The sequence below is a fragment of the Lethenteron reissneri genome, chromosome 23 (assembly GCF_015708825.2).
Source record: "Lethenteron reissneri isolate LAM-NWPU_2019-01 chromosome 23, ASM1570882v1, whole genome shotgun sequence".
Lineage (NCBI taxonomy): Eukaryota > Metazoa > Chordata > Hyperoartia > Petromyzontiformes > Petromyzontidae > Lethenteron > Lethenteron reissneri.
The window spans coordinates 14401923-14413970 of record NC_083801.1 but is presented as its reverse complement, the minus strand read 5'-3'; the positions used below and the strand labels follow the sequence as shown (position 1 = coordinate 14413970).

Below are 12048 nucleotides of genomic sequence, written 5' to 3'. Positions count from 1 at the left end.
AGCTAATACGTTAGAAAGTTTGTTAAAGAGGCGATGCGGGGGAATTCTAGAGTCGAGCAGTGCGAGCAAATAAATGGAGAAGTCTTTCGTACGGCAGCAATGGTAATTGAGCACAGTGGGGTATTAGGGAACAAAATAAACATTAATTTGATTACTGGCTTACATTTGTGGCTATTTTCTTCAGACATACATTAAGTAGAGTTCGTTTTTGGAAATAAGCAGAATGCATAAGCATGTTTTTTATCTGGCAAGAAAGGCCTTGGTTTGATTTCAAAGTCGGCCACCTTCATGTTGCGGAGTTTGTGCGTGTGGGTTTTCTCTGGGGGTTCCGTTCCCCCCCCCCCCCATAGCTAAACACATACAATATCATTGGTGAAGGCCAGACAACTCAAATGCAGGACGCTCTTGAAAAAGAGTCTTCCTGGATAAATAATATTATATGCTATGGCTGCTGCTGTCCTCATGTCAACTCCGGTTTGCTGACATGATAATTTCCACATATGTTTCGTTAAATACTTTTTTTTTTATTCTGTATGAATATGAAAGTAATTCGCTAAATTGTTATCTGGTACATTGTGATTGGAGCAATACAGCTGGTTAACATTGATACAATTGGTAATTTGATTACAGTAATGTATTATGTGTAACTGCTGCTGAGCATAAGTGTCCCACAAATCAAACATTCGCTGCTACTGACGTTCAAATGGAACAGCTTGCAACCGGAAGATTAGAACTTGAAGAACCGTTTAAATGATCAGCTTATAATATAAAGGCTCGGTCTCTCTCACCTAATGTATGGGGAGATCTATACCACACGGTCTCTTCCCGTTGCGATCAAGCGTGATAACGAGTCGGAAAGTCCCGTGTGACTTACTGCAATGGAGAAGAACAAAAATTAAGAGCACACGCCATCTCCCGTGTTCACGATGAGCACTTGTTTTAAGCACCGGGACTAAAGGATTCCACATCACTGTAACTGTGGAGAGAAAACACAGGCAATCATTCCATTGTTGCAACCAGTGAAGAGACGCGCGGCCAGTCCTGTTGTGCAATTTGCCAGTGAATGGAGAAGATGTGTTTGACACGAAAGTCTGGGCTATGAGTTCATCTGTACACTCTTGTGGGCGTTGACATTTTCCTTCCCACTCGCAAGGTGCTGATTCTCTCTCAGCTTTAAAGAGCAATACGGAATTTGAAAGCAATGGTGGAACAAATACACACAACGAGTAATACTTATTCAACAGAAAAGAAAGGAATGCCATTGGCAGCTGCGTACGATCACAGATAGAAAATAATTTCGCCACATTTGTTATTTTCCACTCCTTCATACAGCAACATAGACATTCAGTAGGTTCATATTTCAGGCAACGGTGATAGCTGCTCTGTAAAAGGGCCATTGCATGAAACTTAACTCACTACATTATTTTTATTGTGTACAGGGTGTTTAAAAACGATGGACCCGATTTGAAATCGCTATATCTCTGCAACCACGAACCGCCCATGAATGAAATTCGTACCACTTGAGAGTTCGGGGCATAAAGTTTCAAATGATTACTGCGAGATGCCTCTCCCAGTGCACAAACAGCCCCTAGCCTCAGTTATTCACAAGATGGTGACCCCACAACACAACAAGGCGTTTTGCGTTCTGCAGTTCAGCAAAACTGAATCCGTAATTGCGGTGCAGGGTGCGTTTCAACGGCGTTTTGGCATTGATCCGCCAATGTCAAAGAGCATTCGTCGTTGGTACCGACGATTTGAGGAAACGGGCTGTTGATGTAAGGGGAAGAGCACAGGGCGACCATGCACCTCAGAGGAACACGTGAGAAGAGAGGCGTTTGGGACAAATTCAACTATCGTCTCGATGTTGTCCGTACAGCTGGTGGAGGGCACATAGAGCATTTATAAAATGGCTAGTAAAACCTGATAACTCATGAAACCGGTTGTAACTGTTTGTGTAATTGTAACATGTTGCCATCGTGAAATATACTGCTTTGAAATTGGGTAATTTTTTTGCAATACCCTGTCTATCAGGCCTGAGCAATCCACTGCGTGTATCTGAACGCGAGTTGATTCATAATCCCCCTCTGTGCGGTGGACATCCTCTGAGGCATGTTTCTTCCTTTGGCTGCTCCTCATTCGTTAGTTGTATCTCTCTGACAGATATCTACAATTTGTTTGACAAACCTGTCGCTATGAATAACTTTAGTGAAAGCGTGTCTCTTGGTCCGACTTCTCTTCTACTCATACCTGTGTGTATTGGTCGCACCTTCTTCAGTTTTCAGTTCCAGTTTCAGTTATTTGGAATAACCCTGTGAGCCGTTCGGCTCTTGATTCAGGTGCAACCGCAACAGACAATCAAATTACAAGATACATTTAAATTACAAGATAGATTCTTCATATCACCTCAGTGCAGCTATTCTATTTGGCGCATTTACATGAGCATTTGGCCGCACTGCAGGACAAAAAGTACATAAATAACAGATAACGTTAACCCACGCCATTGAACCACATGACGATAACGAAATGAGAAACTTTCTTAAAACAATTTTAAGCTTTCGTGACTGCAGGGATTCATTTTCTTGGTTCTTTCGGAAAGTCACGTAGAAGGGAAATAATAAAATAATAAAAATAAAACATAATATAATTATTCTCACGACGTTTCGGCCACAATGCAAGCAGCCGTCCTCAGGTGAAGAACAGGTCTGTCGGGAAGGCAGCGTCTGAATTCAGACGCTGCCTTTCCGACAGACCTGTTCTTCACCTGAATTCAGACGCTGTCTTTCCGACAGACCTGTTCTTCACCTGAATTCAGACGCTGTCTTTCCGACAGACCTGTTCTCCACCTGAGGACGGCTGCTTGCGTTGTGGCCGAAACGTCGTGAAAATTATTTAATTACGTAAAATTTTTATTATTTTATTATTTCCCTTCTACGTGACTTTACCGAAAGAACCAAGAAACTTTCTAAAAACAATCAAGAGAGAGCTTGTAACAGTTTCTTACCAAATTCGAAATATGTTTTACCGTCCTCAAGTGTGGCTGTTGTTATGTCGCCAACCGTGGGCGACGGTGAGGGCTCGGGCATGTCCCTTCATCCAGCGGTGCATCTCCGATTTAGCACGGTTGGCTATGTATGGTGTGAAAGAGGGTCAACATTGCTTGTCGCGTCCATTATTAAATGGGACATATTTCAACTGCCTTGCTGGAAAGCACTCTCTCTCTCTCTTGCTCTCAGATCATTTCAAATGCCTCCAAAAGGCACCACCGTTTCCAACTACAGCATAACTAATTTAAGGCACACACTCCCGCGCCGCCGTTTTTAGATTGTCTCTCACACTCTCTTCTGGACTGTGGAATGAACAGAGGAGGGTAACTGCATACATCTTAATTCTGCACCCAATTGGCTTTGTGCCTCCGTTGCATAGCGTGATGCATTGAGGTGGGATTCTAGAGGTTATTTGTTAATGTGATTCTGTGATTGTCTTTTCAGTGGTGGGGAATGCCATTTAAAAATGCTGCAAATAAATAAATAAGGAAATAAATTGCAAGCTACAATTTAATGACTAAAAATGCAAATCTATGCCGTTTATAATGATCTGTTGTGCTTTTGAACATTTAGAAAAAGATCAGAACACGTCCCCCCCCCTCTTTGTTACACAAGCCAGTGCATCTTTGAAGGCAATTTATTAGGAGAAGCGGTAGAAAATCCTGAAGAGAAAAAAGCAATGTTTGTATAAATTATGCTTGAAATTAAAGTAACACAATCAGTCGTGCCACATGCAAATCTCTGTGCCATGTGCCACGTTACTTTGGAGTTTAACTACTTAAAACGAGGAATGGAAAAGTGTTGATGTGAATGCATTTTCATTTTGAAGTGAAGAGAGATGGATGGGCTGATATGGGTTTGAATTACTGGCACGTGAAGCCAAAACAAATGCTGAAAGAGCTGAAAATGTCAGTTAGCTCAAAGCCATGCACAGTTTTGCATTTGATGAGCTGAGGTTGATTGTATTTGTTTTTATCTGCCAGTAAGTGATGTACACGGGCATTGTAGTAACGTCTGTGAGAACTGGATTGCTTGCGCATGCTTGTACGTCTGTGCGTGCAGATCTGTGCGTTTGCAGAGAGCACTGGTACAGTGGTTAAGGCAATGTACTCTGAGCACCACGAGCCAGGTTCGAGTCCTAGCTTTGGCTAACATCAGTGGCTCGTCATATCTGAGCTTGTCTGGGGCCTTAAATGAGGATGCGGTGCAATTTGCAAAAAGCATTAGCACTGGCGAGAAAAGGCGTGTGGTGTCTGGGCCGCACCGCTGCTCCCCGTGGTGCCTGCTGGCCTTCATCGATAGGTGCTCATGAATGGCACTGGCCCCAAACAGTCTGTTGAAGGATACACCTCCGATTAGGCGACTTTTCCCGCACCTCCGATTTAGCGCGGTTGGCTACGTGCAGTGCAAAAGAAGTTCAGCATCATGCATACGTACGTACGTGCGTACACGGCGGGGGACCATCGGTCTCTTTGTGTGCACAGATTTGTGTGGAAGGTGGCGCAGTGGAGCGAGTGCCGCGTGGAGCTGGTGATGGGAGCTCCGGAACGGAGGCGCGCCAACCACACGGGGCTGTGCGGTGGAGGCCTCCGCACTCGCGACGTCTACTGCATCATGGCCAACGAGAACCTCATCCTGTACCTAAACTCCCTGCATGAGCGGCAAGGTGGGCGAAGCTTCGAGCGCTGCCCAGCTCCGACGAGAGCAAAGCGGTGGCGAGATTGGCACTCCGCAGCCGGCGCTCGTTCTGCTGCATTATCAGCGCTCGCCGGTTTCACCGAGCCTTAAAAAATCGACACTGTCAAATTAACATTATCCTCCGGAGGCAGAGCTTTCATTACCAGAGGGCCTCTCTAAACAACCTACAGCAGTCGCTCCAACACAGCGTGTTGGGGCATTTTTCGAATCCTTGGAAATGTGGTCGCAGCTTTTGCATTGCTGCTTTACTTGGGAGCATATGGGTCAACATGGGCATCAATTGCCATGCTTTGTGTGTCACTAAGAAAGAAAATGTGAGAATTTTAAAGTGAAATTTTCCGCATAGAAAACAAACTTTGCACATGTAAAGCAATTCATTTTCTGACACCCTCGTTATTAAAGGTGCTACAGATTCAATTAAAAATACAGGAATATGGACATTTTTAGTGTAAGCAATAAAAAAGTTGAGCTCTATATATTACCATCTGCATTGCTTTTTTTTATATCGCTAAGTGTTAAACATTTAATCCTTTGTTATTCCGATGACACATTTAAATGGGTATACTCTTGTGTAGATATGGTACAATTTAATTGCTTTTACAAGTAGCCAATGACGAGTACGAGCTACTGACTCTAGCACTGCATTTGTTTTCCTTTATGTATCTGAAAAAAATCCATTTACTCGAATCGTTTAGAACACAGAAAACAGCAATGATTTGCGTGAATTAAATAATTTTCTCAACATAATTAGGCGCAATAGATAATGACTTTATCCCTTGCGAATGCATTTGCTTTATTGATAGCCAGGATTATTATTAGCAGCACATTAATAGCCGGTGCAGCGTGCCACTTAGTCACCTTGACTTGGCAACGCAAATCCTGCTTAATGGCCCATAAAGCTGCATTTTTCTTCTTCCTCCGCCAAAGGTGCAGAACATCCTCATTAAAAAAAGGAGATTCATTTGCAGCTTAATGCATCGGAAAAAAATAAATATCATGCCCATTAGTGGTCAATGATGGCTTGGCGTTTTGTTGTCCACAGAGATGCTGTCCAAGTCAAGAATGAGGCCAACCGTGGCACCATCTCTCTCCATTTCCTACGAGATCTCAGGTAAAACCGCTTATTGCTCTTGATGTGAATTTTATTACCTTCTATATGCCGTGTGAAAAAGGCAGTACGGGGAGGTTATTTATTTATTTGGGTGTTGCAATTTAAACCTGTTGGTTTTTTGAGCCAGTAGCGAAGCGAACGGGGAGGCTATATTAATCTAAATTGTTATTGTTGACGCATTGACGGTGTGTGTGCATGTTTGGCACGCGCGCAGTTAAGGCATCGGATCACTGTGTGCCTCGCAAGACCTGCCAGTGGTGCTCGCCTCAACCAAAACAAATAGCACTCTCGATGTTGAAAAGCATGGACGTGCCAGTCAATTCCACGTAACGCCAGCGTTGTTTGAGCACAATATCTCATCTTGGTTCTTACACAGTATCGCCGCAGGTGTCACCAATATGCCTAATTAACTGAACACAGTGCCGTGTAATTAAGCATGATAGATGAACGTTAGGCACTGACTTGTTTTGGCGAGTGCATCACTCTGCTTCTGTGCCATTGCGCTGTGCGGGTTATTTGAAATGTTAACGTTCAAACATTTGTATATTCCAAAGCATACATTGAGTGTGCTGCATTTTAACTGCAAACACTTTGCAGATGAAATGCTGCACCCCTTGGCAAAAGTTACGACAGTAAGTCCGCATATGCAAATAACTGATGGGGCATCCCTTTAGCGTCGATGTCAAGTGTGCGAAGCGTGATTTGGATTTTGAACACGGAGTTAGTGTGAGCACGGGGCGCTGTGCTGAAATGCAACTCCTTGAGTGGAAAATAACTCAAATTCAAACGTGACAGAGCTGCAAACACCAGTCTGCAGAAAGTGCCCCTGCCATGCGTCAATTGTGGAAGACTTAATGTCAGTCCAGAAACATTCTCAAATTGTAAATTGGGCTTGTTGTGTTGGTCATTAGCGTGATGTTTTGAGTGCTGAGGAAAGAGATTGGCTTCCCGGGGAGTGGTGCGTGTTGATATTCTGTCAGCCATACACCGCACACGCAACGAACGCTCCGTGATTTCCCCCCCCCCCCCCCCGCTAATGTTATGGTTCCTGCTGTTGTACACATTTTGTTTTCACGCAAGAAATAATCATTTGTTTGTTTCTAGCTTCACAAATTCTATCAACTCGGAAGTGTGACTTTTTTTTTTAAGGGAGGAGGGCATACAAAAGTATGGGATGGAGGGAAACAGCCATTGTTAAACAAACTTAAAACAAATCTTAAACGCTAAACAATGTGACGATATGATCCAATTTCGTCTTTCGTGCATTCTGCTCTAGCTCTCACCTGTGTATATGAGGAAAGTATGTCACTCCCATCTCTTAATTGAGAATTTAGAAGGGACTGAGTCACCTTAAAAGCACCCCCCCCCTCCGTGGATACAATGAATAATAGTAAATAATCTGAAACTAAAACGATGCAAGGCATCGCGATTAATTTTTTCAAGGGTGCTTCGAAGTCACTTTTTTAACGAGACTCTTAAGGCTCGGGTGTTTATCATATGTAGCACAAGAGCCAGGACCTACAGGCAGGGTTCTCTTCATGTCAGTGTCAAGTGCTCAAGGGCTCCCACTGGGTGGATGTGTACGAAACGAGGTCGTGTAAATCTGGGCATCTTACCACTGCCGTGTTGCGAACAAGTACGTTCTGCCCGGAAGTCATTGCAAACAGTGAAAACGGACCACGCAGCAATTTATGTGGAGGCAAAAGCTGCGTTTATAATGGACACACGTAAAAGAGATGATGAGCGGTGGCAGGTGACTGCGAATGGATCCGCAGAAGGCTCGAAAGGGCGTGGCAGAGCCGCGTGGCAGAGCCGTGTGTCAGATGTGTAGGCGGCATCAAAGGTGGATCAAGAGAGCGAGTTGAAACGGATCGGGGAAGAAGCGTAGAACTGAAGAGAACTTAGAAGCAGTGACGCATTGAGGCAGTGAGAGCAGATGAGCCCCAACAGTGGTGAAGACCAAAGGCTTGAAGAGAAGAAGAGTAGAAATATGCATCCATAAACGCAGCAGTTGGATGGATTAGTTGCCGAGTGCGACTACTCCTGCACCACATTTCATATTAATTGCCCATACAGTTTTTACTTCGCTTTCTACTTGGCACACAATCGACATTGTAATGGTTCCTCTGGAAAAACGTAAGGCTTATGAATGACATTACCTTATGTGGACAAGTAATTCATGGATAAATGGAACTGAAATGGCTGGATATAAAAGTATGAAGGTTTGTTCCACATGTAATTCCGTAGCGATCAATGAAACTTATTTTCACACCAATGACAATGGAAGCCAATGGTCATAAATCTGGTTAAGCAAACTATTATATCACTGCTAATTATGCTGAAATTGCTACAAGTTGCTAAACGTGTATAATGTTAACTAATTTTCTTGGCAAAATCAGGATTTGCTGGAATGTGAACAAGAAATAAATATGCGTGGCATTAATGGTTTTCTGGAAGCTTGCCTCCTACGGCAAATCTCTGTGATGAAACCGACTTTTCTCTTAGCTCACGTGTGAACACTCATCGCTATGCCGATTCTGTTACATCGACCCAATGTATTTTATTGACCCATTGTATAGCACGTACGTACGCACGTTTCATGGCAAGCTTTTACGAGAGACCAGCAACAGGGCACAGAAGTGATCTGTTGCTGGTCGAGCACTAGAGGGGCACTCTGAGTGGCCTCCTCCTCCAGTACTCTGCCTTCAGTTACGTCAACGCAAGCTGCCTGTTCAACCTGGGGAGAGAGGCTCCCTGACAACCGTCAGTACTGTCCCACAGTCTCAGCAGCCAGACCTGCAGCTACGGGCTCTGAGTCCAGTCCAGATTCATTTGACTCAACTCAGGTTAGAGACTGGCAAGGTCGAACCTGGAAACTGGAAGCCACCGTGACCCCGAAGATTCATATTTCTCTGATGTGATAATGTTGATTGTTCTGACTGGAGCTGTGAAGGTCAGAGCTAGAATCACTGTGTTAGAGGTGAGTGTTATGGTCATTATTACAACAATGAAAGTAAAATAGAATAGAATACTGTAATGGAAATTAAATAATTTTATTGTTGGAAATAATTACATTGTTACAATCATAACACAGACAATAATGCAAATTCTACGACACAATACAACCGGATGTATGTGGCATCCAAATGCGACCACATCTCAAGATGCTGTACAGAAACAGGTGGCAGATTTATGATGTACAGCGAGGCAGTCTGTCGTAGGCAGAGGAATCGAAGCAAGTTCTGGAGAACCCAGTTTAATCGAGGGCGGCTTATATGTAGGTTCAGACTCGGGATTTCTGTGGTGTCGGATCAGTGGTTTGACTTTGGCATTTGTTTCCCAAGCCACTCCGTCACATAATTTAAAAATATGATTAATATCCTTACATGGCAGTCTTAAAAGCCACATCATCGATTATATTTCCAATAAAGGCATCGTATACAGTATACAAATAACAAATATAAGTGGTGTGGCTCTAACAGATGCTTTTCAAGATAATTTATCCCATTAATCATGAATGATGACCTTCCTATTATGGAATGATTATACTCTGCCAGATACAAGAAAAAAGACAAAACTCCCAGCAACAATTACTGGCAAAGAAAATCAATTGGCAAAATATGTGAAAGGCACAAGAACCACAAACCACTTTGGCATTCAAACCAATCAAGGTGTTTCACAAACAGCAATGTCTGGTCAAAGATGTTTTATGGTGAGGCCGGCAAGTCATGCTTCACGAAATTCGTTATTATTTTTTTTTACTCCAATTAGGAATGTCGCGTCACACGATGCAATCAGTGTGCCAGTGAAGGTTTGTGCCACGAACGTCGTTATCACATCGTATAGGCAAGGACAACCTGTTCAGATTGGTGAGACAAACCTCACAAAACTCGTTAATATTCATAATCCATCCCAAGTTTCTGCCTAAGGGGCAGGTCCATGGCTGAAGCTACCCTCCATTCTGTCAGATCCATTCCCAGCCCCTCTTCGACTCATCACACTCCACGGGTGCCAACTTTTCATAAAGACTGCACGTGTGCGTTTCATGTAAATTCTGGGGTGAAAATTGACGAGCGGATATAAGTTTTAAGGTAAAATAATGGAGATAGCTACCATGTTATGAATGCAATTACGCGTTTATGCAAATACACAAGTAAAGTTCATCGTAGTTTTAAACAAGGAACAATTTTCATGCATAGGCAACATGCTTTCTTGCATTTGTCCGTGGAAGTATTTAATCGGTGATAATAATATTACCTCCCGAGGTGCACAACAAGATGACGTTGCTCGTGATGACATCACGTGATATTCTTTTTTATTGAAAAGGTATTTAGCGCTGGTTATGTATTGCCATGATTTTGGGGAATCCTTTCATCAATTTGCTGGGTTTTTATAAAGTAGGCCCCTAATAGCAACATAACTTTATGCAATTTTTTTATTTTGGATCTTGTTTACGAGAATTACTATGACACCACGTTACAGTCTGATAAACAGATATAGCTAATTCATTGATTAATTATTTCATCCTTAATTAGGAAGCATTAGAATAAATAATCTGATAAAAAATGTGGGTTTCTCCTTAAGACTGGTCATGATGTTCTGTTTTAAATGGTAAATAAAACGTCCAAGTTTAAGGGAACCACTGGCCCTTCACACAAGCTATGCTACAAAGAAATCTTAATTTCATGGGAAAAAATATTTTCTCATTCTGAGAGCTGGAATTTTTCCAATAAATTAAACCAATTCTCATTTATATAATTGTTTTTTTTCTCATCATTGGTGACTGGACTGAGACCATCAACTGAAATACCTGAAAACACACTTTAATCACGAGTGGCTGAAACCCAGATTCAAATCCATAATCTCGGTGTGCTCGCTCGGTGTGCTCGCTCGGTGCTATGACCTCTGAGCCACCCAGAAACCTCCAGTAATGTATATTTTAATGGAGTCCATATCTGGAAATTGTAATAGTTAGAGGTAAAGCCCTGCAATTGCTTGCGCACATAACGCTCGGCATAAGGCCCTCCACTAGAGGGAGCTCTAGAGAACCCTTATAGGGGCTATTTGGCCTGCTCTTCCATTTATAACGCTGTGTGGAAAAAGGTAGGGGAATTTAAGAACCCTGTCCATTCTTTTAACTGCTTTGCCAAGTGGTGGAATTGAACTGGAAACTCTAGCCCGTTACACCATGGTAGCATCACTCAACGTTGTAATCCTGTACCATAATTTATTCAAAAGGATTATCGATTAAAACAAACTTTTGGTCATGGAAATCAGGCTCGGATGGACAACCCCACTCTCAGGTGAAGAACAGGTCTGTCGGAAAGACAGCGTCTGAATTCAGGTGAAGTACAGGTCTGTCGGAAAGACAGCGTCTGAATTCAGGTGAAGATCAGGTCTGTCGGAAAGACAGCGTCTGAATTCAGGTGAAGAACAGGTCTGTCGGAAAGACAGCGTCTGAATTCAGGTGAAGAACAGGTCTGTCGGAAAGACAGCGTCTGAATTCAGGTGAAGATCAGGTCTGTCGGAAAGACAGCGTCTGAATTCAGGTGAAGAACAGGTCTGTCGGAAAGACAGCGTCTGAATTCAGGTGAAGAACAGGTCTGTCGGAAAGACAGCGTCTGAATTCAGGTGAAGAACAGGTCTGTCGGAAAGACAGCGTCTGAATTCAGTGAAGAACAAGTCTTTCCGACAGACCTGTTCTTCACCTGAGGACGGCTGCTTGCGTTGTGGCCGAAACGTCGTGAGAATTGTATTTTATTATGTTGTATTTTTATTATTTTATTATTTCCCTTCTACGTGACTTTACCGAAAGAACCAAGAAGATGAACCCCACTCTCGTGTGTTGCAGCGTCGCGACCAGTGGACAACAGCCTGTGTGGTGTGGATAAGCCTGAGACGCTGCAGGCATGTTCAGTGCCCTGCCCTGCTGAGTGTCGCTTGACCCCGTGGACAGCCTGGGGTCCCTGCACCTTTGAAAACTGTGGAGAAACCCCCGGCAAGAAAGGTACCTCGTGGAGAAGGCAGCAGCGGCTGCTACGCCGAGGAATGGCTCAAGCACAAAAAAATGTTCACGAGCCATCGCAGGCAGGGGATCAACAACACCGTGGATTAATGCTTTGTCGAACTGGGCGACGGCTCACCAATCATCCCTCCATGGGAGGCCGAAAGGCCGCCGATTTCACTTTTTTTTTT

General features: G+C 43.4%; 1 protein-coding gene across 2 annotated transcripts in view; it reads left to right on the top strand.

Annotated features, from left to right (window-relative positions):
• LOC133346052 (thrombospondin type-1 domain-containing protein 7A-like) overlaps positions 1–12048 on the top strand; it is a 234534-nt gene that overhangs the window by 94788 nt on the left and 127698 nt on the right. For both annotated transcript variants that reach the window (XM_061557346.1, XM_061557347.1), the window contains 3 exons: positions 4529–4710; positions 5785–5853; positions 11705–11860. In XM_061557346.1, the coding sequence (XP_061413330.1) occupies positions 4529–4710; positions 5785–5853; positions 11705–11860 (407 nt within the window). The remainder of the gene's footprint in view (positions 1–4528; positions 4711–5784; positions 5854–11704; positions 11861–12048) is intronic.